General features: G+C 36.0%; 1 protein-coding gene across 2 annotated transcripts in view; it reads right to left on the bottom strand.

Moving 5' to 3' along the window:
- GPC5 (glypican 5) overlaps positions 1-18975 on the bottom strand; it is a 1466403-nt gene that overhangs the window by 1164696 nt on the left and 282732 nt on the right. For both annotated transcript variants that reach the window (XM_050766965.1, XM_050766966.1), the window contains exon 3: positions 11549-12243. In XM_050766965.1, coding sequence (XP_050622922.1) covers positions 11549-12243 — 695 coding nt within the window. The remainder of the gene's footprint in view (positions 1-11548; positions 12244-18975) is intronic.

Genomic DNA, 18975 nt, shown 5'->3' with positions numbered 1-18975 from the left:
TGGCTCAAGGAGCTCGCCTTAAATAATTGGAGGACTATAAGTAATATTTTTCCTTCTTTTCAGTTAACTCATTCAGTGCCTCATCTGCTTATTCTACTGTCCAAATGAACACAGAGAGTGGCTGAAAATAGAATAAGGAGAATGGTCCAAATTTTTTAAAAGTGGGAGGTACTACCTGTCTCAAAAGATAGTTGCTAAAGAGTTAGGTGTTAGCAGCCAGACTTTCTGATTCACAAAGTCAGAATCATAAATGTGAACAGTCAGAAGGGGAAAAATGTGAGCGGAACAAAATATCCCACAGTTAGATTACACATTCCTGAAATGTGAAGACTTTGAAAATTCCTATTATTTCTTCCTTAGTTGTCAAAAATGAAAACAGAGAAGGGAGTATAAACCTTCTCCATCCTCACACCTCTTACACCACCCTTCCCATGCAGAGCTGAAGCCAGCCAGACACAAAACCAAGAAGGGAACTGACAGCTGGAATCTTCTCTGATCATCCCTAGATAGATTAGGTCTCCAAGGTCACATAATGCAAAGTTTTATTAAAGAGGAAGAGGATCAGTGGCCAATGTTGCATACTTGCATTCCTCCACTGTAGAACTTCCCAACTATTGACCAAGAATGATTACAGGCGTGGAAAGAGATTTTCCTTCTTATTTATTGAGTCAGTTAGGAAGGGGTTAGGGTAGCCAGAGACCCTGGCTATTCACTCTGGTCTACAGAGCTTAGCCCTCATTCCAACGATCATGTAATATGACCATTGACTTTGTGGTCAAGACATGGAGAAAGTTGAGAGGCACTGTTTTTCTTGTTCCATCTTGAGTGAAGTTGTCCTTGGTTTTCAAGCCCTGAGAAGTTTTAGGCAGGATGCTCACAGTGGTACTCTGTGGTTTTCTGTGGCCATGGAGTTCTAGCAATTTGAGGTGACTCATCAGAGGCTTTGAAAGCCATGGAAGGTCCAATGACTGCCACGATGCTCTATGTAATACTGATCCTGGGGGCCCCATGACCAGCAGAGGCAGCAATAACATGGGAGCTTAGCCCAGATCCAGATCCCCTAGGAATGCTCTGGGTTGTCATGCCTTCTATAGTCATATAAAAACTGAAAGTGAAGGGGTAGAAAAAGATATTCATTCCATGCAAATAGAAACCAAAAGAGTATAGAGGTAGTACTTAGATGAAATAGACTTTATGTCAAAAACTTTATGTCAAAAAAGACTTTATGTAAAAAGAGACAAAGAAGGTCATTATATAATGACAAAAGGATCAATTCAAAAATGGTGTATAAGAATTGCAAATATGTATGCATTTTTGCAATTGAAAGCATTGAAGCACCTAGATAAAAAGGTACATATTAATAGATACAAGGCAAGAAATGGACAGCAATACAATAGTATTGCAAAGAGTAGAGGACTTCAATACTTTACTTTCAATAATGGCTAGATCATCCAGAAAGAAAATCAATAAGGAAACATTAAATTTGAACTACACTTGAGACCAAATGGACCTTAAAGAAATATATAGAGAATTCCATACAAAGGATCTTAAGAGAATAAAATGAATAAGTATATGCAAACAAATTGAATAACCTAGAAGAAATGGAAAAATGCCTAGGAACATACAAACTTCCAAGACTGAATCATGAAGAAATAAAGAATCTGAACAGACCAATAATGATTAAGGAAATTGAATGAAACATTTTAAAATAATTCCCCATTATATAAAATCCCAGATGAATGGCTCCACAGTTGAATTCTGCCAAACATTTAAAGGAACTAATACCAATTCTTCTCAAACTCTTAAAAAAGTCAAAGAGGAAGATATACTGCCAAATTCATTTTATAAGGCCAGCATTACCCTGATACAAAAGCCAGATAAGGACACTAAAAGAAAAAAAATTACATATCATTATCCCTTAGGAACACAGATGCAAAAATCTTCAACAAAATGCTGGCAAACCATACTCAACAGCAGTGACATTTATCCCTGGGATGCAAGGATGGTTCACCATATACAAATGCATAAACGTGATATACCATGTTAACAGAATGAATGACAAAAATAATGTGATCTCAATAAACACACACAAAAAAAGCATTTGATAAAATTCAATATTCTTTCATGATAAAAACTCTCAACAAATAAGTTATAGAAGGAATTTATCTCAGTACAATAAGGGCCATATATCACAATCCCACAGCTAACATTATACTCAATAGTGAAAAGTTGAAACCTTTCCCTCTAAGATCAGGAAGAAGACAAGAGTATCCACTCTTGCCCCTTCTATTCAACATAGTACTTGAATTTCTTGCCAGAGCAATAAGGCAAGAAAACTCAATGGAACAGTTAAATTGCCTCTTTTCAGATAACATGATCTTATTTATAGAAAACTCTAAATACTCCAAGAAAAAATGTGATAAATAATAAATAAATTTGGTAAAGAAAGAATAAACAAACTTTATTAAATGGCCAACAGGTATATTTTTAAATGCTTAATATTGCTAATTAAAATACACATAAAATCTGTAGCACTTCCATACACTAACAGTAAGCTATCAGAAAAAGAAATCAAGAAAACAATCCCATTTACAACAGCTACCAAAAAATCACTTAGAAAATAAGTTTAACAAAGGAGGTTGAAGATATGCACACTGAAAACTGTAAAAATTGATGAAAAATTAAAGAGGATGGACTTAAGTAAAATGATATCCATGTTCTTGAATTAGAAGAGTTAATATTATTAAAATGTCCAGTACCTAAAGCCATCTATAGATTCAGTGCAATCTCTATCAAAGTACCAATGACATTTTTCACAGAAATGGAGAAAAAACTCCTAAAATGTGTATGGAATCACAAAAGACTACAAATTGCTAAAGCAATATTGTGCAATAAGAACAAGGCATCACACTACCTCACTTCAAAATATACTAAAAGTTATAATAAGCAAAATATCATGGTACATGTATAAAGACAGACATGTAGACCACTGGTACAGAATAAAGATCCCAGAAATAAATTTGTGCATCTCTAGTTAATTGATGTTCGACTAACGTAAGACCTGAAACTATAAAAGTGCTAGTAGAAAACATAGGAAAAAATGTTCTTGACATTAGTCTTAGCAATATTTTTTTGATATGACCCCAAAAGTATGGGCCACAAGAGCAAAAATAGACAAATGAGATTTTTTCAAGCTAAAATGCTATGCATATCCAAGGAAACAATCAACAGAGTAAAGAGACAATTTATGGAATAAGGGAAAATATTTGCAAGCCATTCATCTGATAAGGGCTTCATATCCAAAATACATAAGGAACTCAAACACTCAATAACACAAAACAAATAACCTTAAACACAGCAGAGGGCCTGAATAGACACATCTCCAAGGAAAACATAAATGGCCAAGAGGTATATGTTTACATGTTTAATATCATGAATAAACAGGGAAATGCAAATTAAAACCACAATTAGATATTATCTCAAATCTGTTAGAATGGACATTACTAAAAAGACAAAAGAATAACAAGTGTTCTGAGGATGTGGAGAAAGGGGGAAACCTGTACACTATTGGTAGGAATGTTAATTTGTACACTTATTATGAAGAAAAGTGGGGTGGTTCCTCAAAAAATTAAAAATAGAGCTACCATATGGTACAGCAATTATCCTTTTGGGTATACACTGAAAAGACATGAAATCAGTATGTGGAAGAGATGTCTGAACTCCCATGTTTATTGCAGCACTGTTCACAATAGTCAAGATACAGAATCAATCTAAGTGTCCATCAACAGAGGAATAGATAAAGCAGATGTGAGATATATACATATGATTCTGCACAGCCAAGGAAACAATCAACAGAGTGAAGCGAGAACCTATGGAATAAGAGAATACACACACATACACACATACAAACGCACACACACAGTGGAATATTATTAAGCCTTAAAAAAGAAAGAAATTCTGTCATTTGTAGCAACATGGATGAATCTAGAAGGAATTATGCTAAGTGAAATAAGTCAGGCAGAGAAAGACAAATGTTGTATGAATCTCATTTTTATGTAGAATCTAAAGAAGTCAAACTCAAAGGAGAAAAAAAAAATGGTGGTTGCCAAGGCTGAGGCTGAGGACATGTTGGTCAAAAAGTAAGAAGTTTCAATTAGACAGGAAGAATGGGTTCTGGAGATCTATTGTACAGCGTTGTGACTACAGTTAATAACAATGTAGTATACACTTGAAATTTCTCAGAGAGTAGATTTTAAACATTCTCACTAAAACGTGTACGTGAGGTGAAGGATATCTTAATTAGCTTGATTTTAATTATTTTACATATATCAAAATATCATGTTGTACACCATAAATACATATAATTTTTGACAATTAAAAACTAGTTAAGAAAAAGAAATTAAATTGTGGAAAGACCGACACATGGGTTTATGCAGTATCAATTTAGAGAACATTTACCCCACAAAAGTAGCAGGAGGATTTTCAAAGTAGCTGAAAGCATCAGTAATGTACCTGAAGACCTATTCACATAAAATTCAATCAGAAATTATTTCAGAAAAATTCAAAAGAATCACTAGACATTATTAAAAATTTATTATTCCCAGGAGACAAACAGCTCATAATATTGGGATAAGAGATTGTTTGCTCAAAGAAACCTCAATAACTTAATAAAAGCAAATGCACATTTGACACATAATTTGACTGAGGAAGAATATAAGGGGTTCTTTTCCCTTTTACATTTAGAATTAAATGGGAGTGAGTAACCTGGAAAGAAGAACATGTCAAGAAAAGTAACAGAATAATAGCTTTCAAATACTTAAAGGCAAAGATGGCCAAGACTTAGTTCCTATCTTCACAACATTACATTCTAGTATACCATGGGTGACTGTTTAACATACATATAATCCTTCACCAGAAGGATAAACTTTCCAACAACTTGAGATGTCCACAAACGTGATGGACCACTCTTCTAGGAGGCCTTTGCTCAGATTCTGCTTTATAGACCTTCAGACCTTCACAAGATATTTAATAATCTTTCCTCTCTCAGGCAATTAGGTAAAAATAAATAACTGTGATTATCAGTCTTTATTCTCTAGTAACTCACACCACAATATTTATCAGAAAGATAAAATCACAAAATAATCATGCAACATTTTCAAAGTTCTATGAACTGTTGACACAAAAAGTATTCAAACTTGTTATCTGCCCCTAAAGAATTTTGGACTTGCCTCATATGAGGTACATGAGTCTTCATTAGCCCTGACCATGGCTAATAACCTCAGGAGAGGTTCCATCTACCACTATCACCACTCCACTAGTACAGTACACACATGCAGGGGTCAAATCTCCAAAATAAGAAGGATTCAGATCTAATCAGGCATGTGAAGAAAATTCCTACCAGCAGATGCTGAAATATTACAGAACTACCTCAACAGAGTGTCATATTTATGACATCTGAACAGAAAATCCGTGCACAATGAAATTACCCTTTGACTTGTCTCTAATCAGAAAACATCTCATTCCATATTTGAAAAAAACAAAATGATCCTCATATTAAAAATAGAAACAATTAATTGTCACTACACACTTAATATGGCCACATCTGGAGTAAGAAGTTCCTTAACACTATTTAGTGACCAGAAGTCGGTGGGTGAAAACCTTTACAAATGATCTCTATGTAGAACTGTGAGTTGGACTAGATAGCCTTCCTATGGTCTAATGAATCTTCCTTTTCTGCTTTATTAGCTTACAGTGTTTTCTACAAATCAGTCATCCCACTTTGATTGGATTCTTTCAGAGCTGCCTTTCACACCAGGAGCTTGTATTTTTCCCCTCTCAATTGTTACACATTTAATTCTTATGCCTTTTCTTTTTCTTTGTCAGTTCCCAGTCTTATTCCTCAGTAAAGCCATATACGAAATCACAAGTTCAATATCAACCTACCACATATGTTAAACAAAAATCAGGCAAAGGTAAAAATTATATCTTTCAACACTACTAATGTATTTTTAATGAAATTTTGTCCAACCACCCATGGGCTTTGTCTATGAGGTAGTTTACACACAACCTTTGGCCACCACCTTCCACCTTGTGGCAGCCAAGTCCAAATATGTACGTGAATGAAAGCTCCCCCACCAAAACAATTTTTATTTCACAAATAATATATTGTCAGCTTTTCATATATTGTAGAAACTGGAGCAACCCTAGAGATTCTACTTAATCATTCCAATCTCTTCTCTGTCTAAAGTTTATACATTCTGATCTGAGTCATAGTCAAAAGAACATACTCTACATATCCAACATTAATTTCAAAATAATTTCATCCATGTTTGAACCTCTCTAGGAACCAACTCTGGTATCACTGTATTTCACCCTAAGAATGAGGATGTCCTTTCTTTAACTCAGGGATCCTTACCCTCAGGTCTGTGGCATCACAGAAGCTGTAAAGTCACTGAAATTATTTTGCATGTGCCTGTGTGTCAGCGTGTGTTATTTTTCTAGGGAAAGGGCATATTAGCCTTCTTATGATTGTGAAAGTGTCATGGCCCCGAGAAGGTGATGCACTCTGCCACCTCTTCTTCATCACTCAAAAACGCCCACACTGCACTAAATTGACTGACGCTAAGCAAATGTCATGACTTTTGTCAAGTTCATGTGTGATAGTTACTGTAGAATGTATTGCATTTAGATATCTAAATTTAAAATATCTAAAATTGCAATGGCATTGTATTTTAATTAGGTTACTTTGGAGACTGAGATTTTGAGAATTCTTCCCTAACCCTTTTTGTTCTCTAGGACCTATTTTTTGCAAAATCTCATATACATTGATATTTTAGGAAAATATATATCACATCATTGAATAAATTGGACAAAATTAGCACTTAGTCCTAAACAATCCTGCTATTTTAACTATTTAACTATTTTAACTTTTCTTTTATTGAAGGTATAAACACCTAAAAACACTTAATAAATTTACTGTGCTTACTGTCTACAGATTCAGATAAATGTCAAAGGAAGTATACAGAGGAAGTGATAAGATATTAGTTTCCTTAACAGCTAATTAAAGTATATTGGTATATATTATACAATCTACCTTAAAGTCATTTTTTATAGGTTTTTTTGATAGAATTATATAGTGTTTCTAAAGTAATTTGAATACAACCAGCTGAATCTCTACTAATATGCATAGATAGAATAGGTGAAAAACTTATCTGTAAGAAAAAACAGAATGGGACTTTTTTTGTTGAAAATTATGCTTCTGATCTTGGGAGGCCAAGGCGGGTGGATCACGAAGTCAGGAGTTTGAGACCAACACGGCCAACACGGTGAAACCCCATCTCTACTAAAGATACTAAAAATTAGCTGGGTGTGGTGATGCATGCCTGTAATCCCACATACTTGGGAGGCTGAGGCAGGAGAATTGCTTGAATCTGGGAGGCAGAGGATGCAGTGAGCCAAGATCACGCCATTGCACTCCAGGGAGAGACTCAGTCTCCAAAAAAAAAAGAAAAAAAAATTTTTTTTCCCCCTAAAACTGTATAGAATCAATATTTAGCTGTGTTTCCTGGTAACATGTGTACTATTTACAACATGTTGAAACAATGTTATTAAACCAGACTCTATGTTCTTATGCCTTTAGTAAAAGTGTCAAATTATAGCAAGAAATAATATATTAAATGTAATTATTAAGAAATACAATTTCAAAAATATGAAGTATATATTTACCAAATGAATTAATAATTTACTAACAAGGGGGTAATCTATCTATATCCGTTAATATTAAAAATACATTAGAAATTTATCTAATATTTTCTGAAAATATCAATTTTTCTCATTCATAAAGAAAATTACAAGGATTTGTTTAATTAAATGATTATTTAAAATATTTTTTGAGCTCTATACCCCTAAGAAAGAAATGTTTACCTTGGGAGCATTTAAAACATAAGAGAAGGCTGGGCGCGGTGATGCAGGTCTATAATCCCAGCACTTTGGGAGGCCAAGGCGGGCAGATCACGAGGCCAGGAGTTTGAGAGTAGCCTGTCCAATATGGTGAAACCCCATCTCTACTAAAACTACAAAAATTAGCTAGATATGGTGGCGTGCACCTGTAGTCCCAGCTACTTGGGAGGCTGAGGCAGGAGAATCGCTTGAACCCAGGAGGTGGAGGTTGCAGTGAGCTGAGATCATGCCACTGCACTCCAGCCTGGCAACAGAGCGAGACTCCATTTCAAATAAAAAGAAAAAAAAAATCAGAGAAATCAGTGAATTATTTCTAAATAATATAATGTGATAGTGATAACTAGTAAAATGTAAACACTATGCACAACATTAAGTGTGTAAGTTCATTTTATTCTCACAAGGATACTATTATGGTATTACATCGCCCCATCTAACCAAAGAGGAAATTGAAGCAAACAGAGATAAAATAAGCAAATGCATAGACTGAGAGCTAGTAAGAGGCAGATACAGATGTGAAATCCAATTTAACACTAGGACTTGTGTTTTTAATTCCTACTCTTTGCTACCTCTCTTCTTCTGCTTTATTAAATCAAACTTTGTCTTAATAAAATCACAGAATTATGAAATTTAAAAAATATTCTCTTGTAAATTAACTTTTGTTACTCTAAACATTTACCAAATATAAGGTACTTATGATTTTTCTCAGAAAGCTAAACTTTTTTCCAGTTGAAATTCATCCAACAGATTCAGGTGTATTTATATATATATATGGTATATATATACATCAGGTACCTACATCAGGTACCTCCACAGATATTTTAAAGCAAAAATATATGTTTATGGAGGAGTAGACTTGGAAGTACTAGATCTCAGAGATTTCTTTGGGAATGTGAGGAAGTCATTATTTGCTGGTTTTCCAGTTATTTATTTTGAATTTGTTAAATTCATCGATGTGTGAACTGGTTATCAAAGTTTGATAAAGCGCTTATAAATCACTTTGAAGTTGGTAGAAATAAATATTAATGGTTCAATTTTCAAGGAAGTTAAAGTCAGTTTCTTCTTCTGTTCCCATAAGTAAAAAAGAGAGCTCTGTTTTATTTAGAAAAGAATCCATAATTTATTAGTAATAATTGATGTTTCTCAAAATAGTCATAGGACTATTTATTATATAAAATCAGACTATTTATTTTAAAAAGAGCACTCTTTGAAAATACAACAGGGAGGTTTACATGATAAAAGTTTTGTATAAAACTTCTTTAGGAAACATAAACCTGATTCTAATACTTTGAGATACTAAAGTTACCTGCTTCACCAAGGTCTGCTCAGGGCCTTCCTTAGAATAAGGAGAGAAAAAAGTAAGGTTTTCAGGTACCAATTGCCTATCAGTGTTGGAGTCTGACCAACATTGTCCCATTGAAGTTATTCCTCCCTTCCTTTTCACATAGGACAAATAGGCTTAAGGGTTTTAGAAGCTGACCCAGCCCACATGACTAATGGGTAGCAAATTCAGGATTTCAAAGCTTGCCTGTCTATTGCAAACTTTTATTTTAGTCTTTGAAACAGGAAATGCAGAAGATTTTCTACAGGATGGATTTCAAGGACACAAAAAGCCCCTTCAGGTTTCCAAAATACGTAAGAAAAAAGGTCTTGAAAACCTATTCACTTACATATATTAGAAGGTCCCGGCCCTGGGACATTAAATTATCATGCCCCAAATTAATAATCAAATCTGGACTTGGTCTCCGATTTATTGTGCTTACTTTCCCTTTTGGAGATACTCAATAAAATAATATGAGCATTTTGGCCGGGCGCGGTGGCTCACGCCTGTAATCCCAGCACTTTGGGAGGCCGAGGCGGGCAAATCACGAGGTCAGGAGATCCAGACCATCCTGGCTAACACGGTGAAACCCCGCCTCTACTGAAAACATACAGAAAATTAGCCGGGCGCAGTGGCGGGCACCTGTAGTCCCAGCTACACAGGAGGCTGAGGTGGGAGAATGGCGTGAACCCGGGAGGCGGAGCTTGCAGTGAGCCAAGATCGCACCACTGCACTCCAGCCTGGGCGACAGAGCGAGACTCCGTCTCAAAATACTAATAATAATAAGAGCATTTTGTTCCCTGGATCTAAATGCTTATTTTTCAGTGAAATACTTGAAACCACAGCAGTCATTGGTACCTCCTTTTGAGATGGTTTATTGTATCCCTTCCAGAGGTTATGGGCCGTGTACGATTTTCATAAAAGGATGTGAGAAGACAAGAAGACCAAGCCATTACATCAAGTTGAGAATCCGGTTCATTGTATAGGGATACCCAGCTGAATGAAGCAGGGAGTAGGAGCTAAACTTCAGCCCACACGTTACCCTATGGTGCCGTGCTGAATCCACCTAAAGCGAGGTGTCATTTCTAATTTGAAAAAGGAAACATAAAGGCTCACACAGGACCTGGCAAGTCCCTGAAGGTTAGGAAGAGAAGGGAAAAACGTGTTTGGACATAAAGCTTTTCACATTCTATCAGTCATTAATTAAAGGAATTGAATCAAAGTCTGTTTAAAAATAATGAAATCGCCGGGCGCGGTGGCTCACGCCTGTAATTCCAGCACTTTGGGAAGCCGAGGCGGATGGATCACCTGAGGTCAAGAGTTCAAGACCAGCCTGACCAACATGGAGAAACTCTCTCTTTACTAAAATTTTCTACTTAAAGCTAATTGATGAGAATGCTTGTTAATTCGGTAAATCAATGTCAGCCTAAGGAGATGTCTTTTGTTGGCACTGGAGAGTATAATTTTATTTCAGGGGAAAATGTTTAGTAGAACCATCAGCGTGCTATCCTATTTCACTCTGGGATATGAGAACTATTACTATGGGAGCCAGTGAATATTTAGAAAAATGGTTCTGTGTAACGTGGGACAAATAGAAAACTCTCATATGTTTTGATTGGATGATTGTGTTTTAAAAACCTTTCAGTCTGCTAGGAATAAAATACCATGACCGTGTATATACTACATTTCCAAAAATTATCACACCATCACTGTGACAGATTTTGGAGCATCTCTGGAGAAACTCTTTTGAACACTAAGCTATCAAGTCTTAACTTCAGGGATATATAACTGGCATTTTCCATTTTAAAGCGAAATACTTTTGAAATTCTAACAATACTACCCATTTTTGGAGTACCAAGTACCATACTAAGTAGTTTGCATACATAATGCCTATATTCCCAAAAAAGAATACTTCAAATGTTGTATGTTACTATTTCCTTTTTATCACTGAGGAAATTGAGGTGCAAAGAGGCCGAAGGGACTTACCTAATTTCATTTAACTAATTACTGGTAGGCTAAAGATTCAAATCTATGCTGTTCCTGATTTCAAACCTGAGCTCTTGCCATGTCACAGAACTCACCCTTTCAGCAGGCTTCTACTTAGGGGAGAATGTGGTATTTCAGCCAACCAAAATGTTATCATAAGATATAAAAAAAAAAATCTTAGATTGAATATATGAATTGATACATTCTCCTACTATTTCCCAAAGTATATCATGGCTATCTTTGAATTACAAGAAATCAGACTGGAAATGTGGAGTTCCTACTTACTTGTTCCAATAATTTTTGTCCATTGAGGTGAGCCTGTGTCACAGCATCGTTCACAAGCAAGTGAAAGTTCAGGAGCACATGTTCAACGTCGTACGTTCCATGCATTGCATCTGACAGTTCTTCCAGTGACCGGATGTATGCATGCCAGTGTGGATTAAGCTCCGCCATGTGTGCCAGGCAGCCTCGCATGACATTGAGGCAGTATCCCATACAGGGCTTACTGAGCGTCAGGCCCTGGCAGTGTGGGCAGTACTGCATCTTCAGGAGGGCTCTGCTGCACTCTTTGGAGAAGGGCAGATAGTCTGTGGTGTTGATGACTTCAATACCCAGATTGAGTGCCTGCAGAAAGGTGCGGCTGGGCAGCAGGGACCTCCCCATCTGTCCCATTACTCTTTTAGGAATATTACCAAATGGACTCACATCCCGGCGAGCCATCCGGATGCATTCTGAGTATTCCAGGGAACTGTCAGTCACACCAGGGTTAATGAGGTGATTGTAGACCAGAGGGAAAAGACTGTCAAAAAATCTGTTTACAAATTCTTCAGGATTAACATCTGCACCAAACAAATACAGCCCCACATCAGTGAAGAACTCCTGAACCGAAGCAGCAGCCTCCAAGGCCATGTTCCTGTAGGTATTGCAAAAAAGTATACTGGTATAATTTTCTGCTTGCTTGATGAGAGTTTCAAGGGTTTCTGTAACACAAGCAGAGGTAAATGATGAGAAGATTTAGTATTCATGTTAACACTGTCCATCTGCTCCAGATATTAAATGACTCATCAAAACTAATCTAAGGATCTAAATTGTAATTCTCAGCCTACTCAACCAAATTCAGCTTTCCAAGGATAATGACCGGACAACAATGACCATTGCCTACAACACACACGTTTTATAGAGATATATTTCTAGAATCAAAGTCTGTTTAACAGTAATGAAATCACTGGGTGCGGTGGCTCACGCCTGTAATTCCAACACTTTGGGAAGCTGAGGGAGGTGGATCACCTGAGGTTAAGAGTTTGAGACCAGCCTGACCAACATGGGAAAACCTCCTCTCTACTAAAAATACAAAAATTACCCAGGCATGGTGGCAAACGCCTGTAATCCCACCTACTCAGGAAGCTGACACAGGAGAATCATTTGAACCCGGGAGGCGGAGGTTGCAGTGAGCTGAGATTGCACCATTGCACTCCAGCCTCAGTGACAGAGCAAGACTCCATCTCAAAATTTTAAAAAAGTAATGAAATAAAAAATAAGTTACATGTATGATAGTTTCTTACTTTATTCTATAGTCATTCATAACTATTCATTTCTATCACTAATGATAGATAAAAGTATCATTGAGAAATGTATTTCATAATCTGACTTCACTATTTATAGAAGATGGTCACATTAAGTACTTAATTCACCCCGTGCTATATTTTTATAATTTTTAAAATCTTTTTCTTTTCCAGAATGAAAGCTAGTAGATTACACACTGGTTGCTACAAAGGGAGGTTAGATTCTCAAAGGAAAACCAGACAATCCTAAGACCTCCTCACATGTTCTAACTAAAGAGAAAGTAAAGCATTCATTTTCAAAGTATCCATAAATTATCACACTTTGTTAAGCAGTGTGAAACCCATAAGTGCTATTATTTGATGAAAATAAATTATCATGACCACATCATTAATCATATCCTTTTTCTTATCATCTTATCTTCAAAGACTTTACTGTGGAATATTTTGTTTCTTACTTAAATAACTGATGATCTCAAGTCAATTTATCCACAGAAAGAACCAAGAATAATTTATCCACAAATTAAGGGAGAAAATCTAAAAAAGAAAGTTGGACTAATTAACAAGTCAAAATGGTACATCAAAATGAGGCATTAAGCAACACTAAACACCTTGGATATATTAGTAATTACATTTCATAATTAGCCTAAACAAGGATACTGGACTGTTTCAATATATAATAATAAAACATATTCAATAAAATTATCTCCTATAGTCCCAATCCTATAGTCACTTTTAATTAGGTTGTAAAAGATCATGCAATAACTTAGTAATCAAAACACTGTTTGAGTATATTACAAAAATAGATGTAAGAAGAGTAGGAAACAACAAAATGGAATAACAAAATGCAGAGGTGCAGAGAGAGCTACTAATGAAGGAGAACTGTGTCATGAATATGCCATAGAGTACAAGTACAAATAAATAATAATACAATATCATGAATTCTGACACTGATCTAATTCACATTGAGTTCCAGGCTTTAGTGTGATATATTAAGGAGCATCTACCCTGCAATCAAAGGTAACAGCTTTCAAAAGTAATTGCAATTCTGTTTCAACAGAGTCCTGTATAAATTGTTAGGTAGAGCTCATGTGTTATCTGTGCATCGCTAGTAACTAGCTCCTCAATAAAAATATGAAAGAACGAAAATGGGATGATAATGAGAAGGCTTCAATTGAGATTAGCAGCTCTATCATATCAGTCAGCATTAATGCCAGGTTTCCCCAAATGGCCTGATCACCTGGGCTTCATGGGGAAAAAAATACCGATTGTCAGGTCTCTGCATTTGAAATTCTAACTCAGTAGGTTCGTCTTGGTTCAGGAATCTATATTTAACAAGCAGCCCAGGTGATTCTTTTAACCTGGCCAGTTTTTGAAACATTGCGTTTGCAAATATGTGCAAAACATTCTCTCTGCTCTTACAGAGTTGTTCAGCAAGCATTCCACTATGATAATCTGACCCACAGCTGCAATCTCAGCCACTACACTCTGCTTTCACAGACCCACAGGACAAAGTGTGAAAACGGAATTGAATCTTTGTGGCTTGAACTACAATAAATCTGCTAAGCCTGTATGTTTCTCTTTAAAATAGGTCATTTTTCTGAGCAGTTTGTGTGTGGCTATGAATCGCCAAGGGGGTCACAAATAATTTTATTTACCAATAATGGTTACATCACAATGTTTTAAAATTATTTAATTTGTTAAATAAAATAAGGATAGATTCAAAGATACCCTATATCACAGGCATTCTTAAATGCTTTCCACCTAGGTTTCTAAGATACATGCTATATGTGTTCATGTAACTGACAATTGCCATATTATTCTTAGTGGAATAAAGGTTGAACGTGGCTGAATCAGGCAATACTGATGTTCCATCAGATTTCTGCCAACTCTAAATGATGCTTACACGTGCAATTTTTATAAAGGCAAGGATAAAATATTTTTTAATAAATTTCAGCCCAATTAATTTATAACATAATGATTTAGGAAAATATGGAGTTTATCTTTAAGTAGCCCTAATGGGTATGTTTTACAAAGTAATTTATATTGTAAAAGCAACGTTGAAGAGAATATATTTAATATTTAGGAGTTTCCATTCAAAATAAAAATGAGTAAAGCACTTCCAAATATCATTATTTCTCTTTTAAGGCCACTGTGTATTATTAGCAACAAACTAATTCTGATTACTCTTCTGAGTTTGTAATTAAAAATAAATTTCTGAACAAATTTTACAGTTTTTGTGTGATTTTAGAGTAGTTTTTCTCTGATTCAATTTTATTCTTTAAAACAAAACAACAACCAAAAAGAACTTGATAATAACTTCAGGAATCATATTACAGTGAAATTTTAAAAATTTCCCTAATACCACATGCATTAAAATTTTAGCTTTCATAAACTGTGTATTGACTTTACTACCCTTTGAAGGAGAGATTATATGTTATCAAATACAGTCATGTGCCTTGTAATGATGTTGTGGTGAATGACTAACTGTATATATGACGTTGGTCCCATAAGATTATAATGGAGCTGAAAAATTCCTACAATTTAGTGACATCATAGCCATCATAACATGATATTTCAATGTATTACATGTTTGTGGTAATGCTGGTATAAACAAAAATACCAGATTGCCAGTCATATAAAAGTCTAGCACATACAATTATGTACAGTACATAATATTTGATGATGATAATAAACACCTTTGTTACTGGGTGTTTACCATACTATTTTTTTATTGTTATTTTAGAGTGTATTCCATCTATTGATTTTTTTAAGTTAACCATAAAGCCACCTAAGTCAGGTCTTCCAGAGGAAGGTATTGTTATCATAGGAGAGGAAGGCATTGTTATCACATAGATGACATCTACATGCCCGTTATTGTCCCTGAAGCCCTTCCAGAGCAACAAGATGTGGAGGGGGAAGACGGTGATATTGATGATCCTGATCTTATGTAGGCCTAGGCTAATGTGTATGTTTGTGTCTTAGCTTTTAACAAAAAAGTTGAAAAAGTGAAAAAATAAATAAGTATTTAAAAATAGAAAAACAAGCTTATAAAGATATAAAGAAAACATTTTTGTACAATGAGTTTGTGTTTTAAGCTAAATGTTACTACAAAAAGTCAAAAAGTTTTTTAAAAATTGAAGTTTATAAAGTAAACTTTATAAACTACTGTAAGTCAAGGTTAATTTGTTATTGAAGAAAGATTTTTAAAATAAATTTAGTGTAGCCTAAGTATACAGCATTTGTACAGTCTACAATAGTGTACAGTAATGTCCTAAGCTTTCATATTCACTCACCACTCAGTTACTGACTTACCTAGAGCAACTTCTAGTCTCGCAAGCTCCACTCATGTGATGTGCCCTATATAGGTGTACCTTTTTTTTTTATTATTATTATTATACTTTAAGTTCTAGGGTACATGTGCATAACGTGCAGATTTGTTACATATGTATACTTGTGCCATGTTGCTGTGCTGCACCCATCAACTCGTCAGCACCCATCAACTCCTCATTTACATCAGGTATAACTCCCAATGCAATCCCTCCCCCCTCCCCCCTCCCCATGATAGGCCCCGGTGTGTGATGTTCCCCTTTCCGAGTCCAAGTGATCTCATTGTTCAGTTCCCACCTATGAGTGAGAACATGCGGTGTTTGGTTTTGTGTTCTTGTGATAGTTTGCTAAGAATGATGGTTTCCAGCTGCATCCATGTCCCTACAAAGGACACAAACTCATCCTTTTTTATGGCTGCATAGTATTCCATGGTGTATATGTGCCACATTTTCTTAATCCAGTCTGTCACTGATGGACATTTGGGTTGATTCCAAGTCTTTGCTATTGTGAATAGTGCTGCAATAAACATACGTGTGCATGTGTCTTTATAGCAGCATGATTTATAATCCTTTGGGTATATACCCAGTAATGGGATGGCTGGGTCATATGGTACTTCTAGTTCTAGATCCTTGAGGAATCGCCATACTGTTTTCCATAATGGTTGAACTAGTTTACAATCCCACCAACAGTGTAAAAGTGTTCCTATTTCTCCACATCCTCTCCAGCACCTGTTGTTTCCTGACTTTTTAATGATCGCCATTCTAACTGGTGTGAGATGGTATCTCATTGTGGTTTTGATCTGCATTTCTCTGATGGCCAGTGATGATGAGCATTTTTTCATGTGTCTGTTGGCTGTATGCATGTCTTCTTTTGAGAAATGTCTGTTCATCTCCTTTGCCCCCTTTTTGATGGGGTTGTTTGTTTTTTTCTTGTAAAAGAACCACATGATTATCTCAATAGATGCAGAAAAGGCTTTTCACAAAATTCAACAGCCCTTCATGCTAAAAACGCTCAATAAATTCGGTATTGATGGAACGTACCTCAAAATAATAAGAGCTATTTATGACAAACCCACAGCCAATATCATACTGAATGGGCAAAAACTGGAAAAATTCCCCTTGAAAACTGGCACAAGATAGGGATGCCCTCTCTCACCACTCCTATTCAACATAGTGTTAAGTTCTGGCTAGGGCAATCAGGCAAGAGAAAGAAATCAAGGGTATTCAGTTAGGAAAAGAAGAAGTCAAATTGTCCCTCTTTGCAGATGACATGATTGTATATTTAGAAAATCCCATTGTCTCAGCCCAAAATCTCCTTAAGCTGATAAGCAACTTCAGCAAAGTCTCAGGATACAAAATTAATGTGCAAAAATCACAAGCATTCTTATACACCAGTAACAGACGAACAGAGAGCCAAATCAGGAATGAACTTCCATTCACAATTGCTTCAAAGAGAATAAAATACCTAGGAATCCAACTTACAAGGGATGTAAAGGACCTCTTCAAGGAGAACTACAAACCACTGCTCAGTGAAATAAAAGAGGACACAAACAAATGGAAGAACATACCATGCTCATGGATAGGAAGAATCAATATCGTGAAAATGGCCATACTGCCCAAGGTTATTTATAGATTCAATGCCATCCCCATCGAGCTACCAACGAGTTTCTTCACAGAATTGGAAAAAACTGCTTTAAAGTTCATATGGAACCAAAAAAGAGCCCGCATCTCCAAGACAGTCCTAAGTCAAAAGAACAAAGCTGGAGGCATCACGCTACCTGACTTCAAACTATACTACAAGGCTACAGTAACCAAAACAGCATGGTACTGGTACCAAAACAGAGATATAGACCAATGGAACAGAACAGAGTCCTTAGAAATAATACCACACATCTACAGCCATCTGATCTTTGACAAACCTGAGAGAAACAAGAAATGGGGAAAGGATTCCCTATTTAATAAATGGTGCTGGGAAAATTGGCTAGCCATAAGTAGAAAGCTGAAACTGGATCCTTTCCTTACTCCTTATACGAAAATTAATTCAAGATGGATTCGAGACTTAAATGTTAGACCTAATACCATAAAAACCCTAGAGGAAAACCTAGGTAATACCATTCAGGACATAGGCATGGGCAAAGACTTCATGTCTAAAACACCAAAAGCAACGGCAGCAAAAGCCAAAATTGACAAATGGGATCTCATTAAACTAAAGAGCTTCTGCACAGCAAAAGAAACTACTATCAGAGTGAACAGGCAACCTATAGAGTGGGAGAAAATTTTTGCAATCTACTCATCTGACAATGGGCTAATATCCAGAACCTACAAGGTGTACCTTTTTTAAAAAAAATTTTTATACCATAATTTTATGGCATTTTATACCACAATTTTACATACTTTAAGTTCTAGGGTACATGTGCACAACGTGCAGGTTTGTTACATATGTATACTTGTGCCATGTTGGTGTGCTGCACCCATTAACTCATCATTTACGTTAGGTATATCTCCTAATGCTATCCTTCCCCCTCCCCCCTCCCCACAATAGGCCCTGATGTGTTATGTCCCCCTTCCTTGTGTCCAAGTGATCTCATTGTTCAATTCCCACCTATGAGTGAGAACATGCAGTGTTTGGTTTTCTGTTCTTGCGATAGTTTGCTGAGAATATATATATTTTTATATACGATTTTTGAGACAACATCTTGCTCCATCACCCAAGCTGCAGTGCAGTGCCAGGATCATAGCTCCCTGTAGCCTAAACCTTCTGTGCTCAAAGCAACCCTCCTGCCTCAACTTCCCAAGTAGCTGGGACTACAGGTGTGTACCATGC

Source organism: Macaca thibetana, chromosome 17, assembly GCF_024542745.1.
Source record: "Macaca thibetana thibetana isolate TM-01 chromosome 17, ASM2454274v1, whole genome shotgun sequence".
In the NCBI taxonomy this organism is placed as follows: Eukaryota; Metazoa; Chordata; class Mammalia; order Primates; family Cercopithecidae; genus Macaca; species Macaca thibetana.
This window is presented reverse-complemented; position numbering and strand designations above follow the sequence as displayed.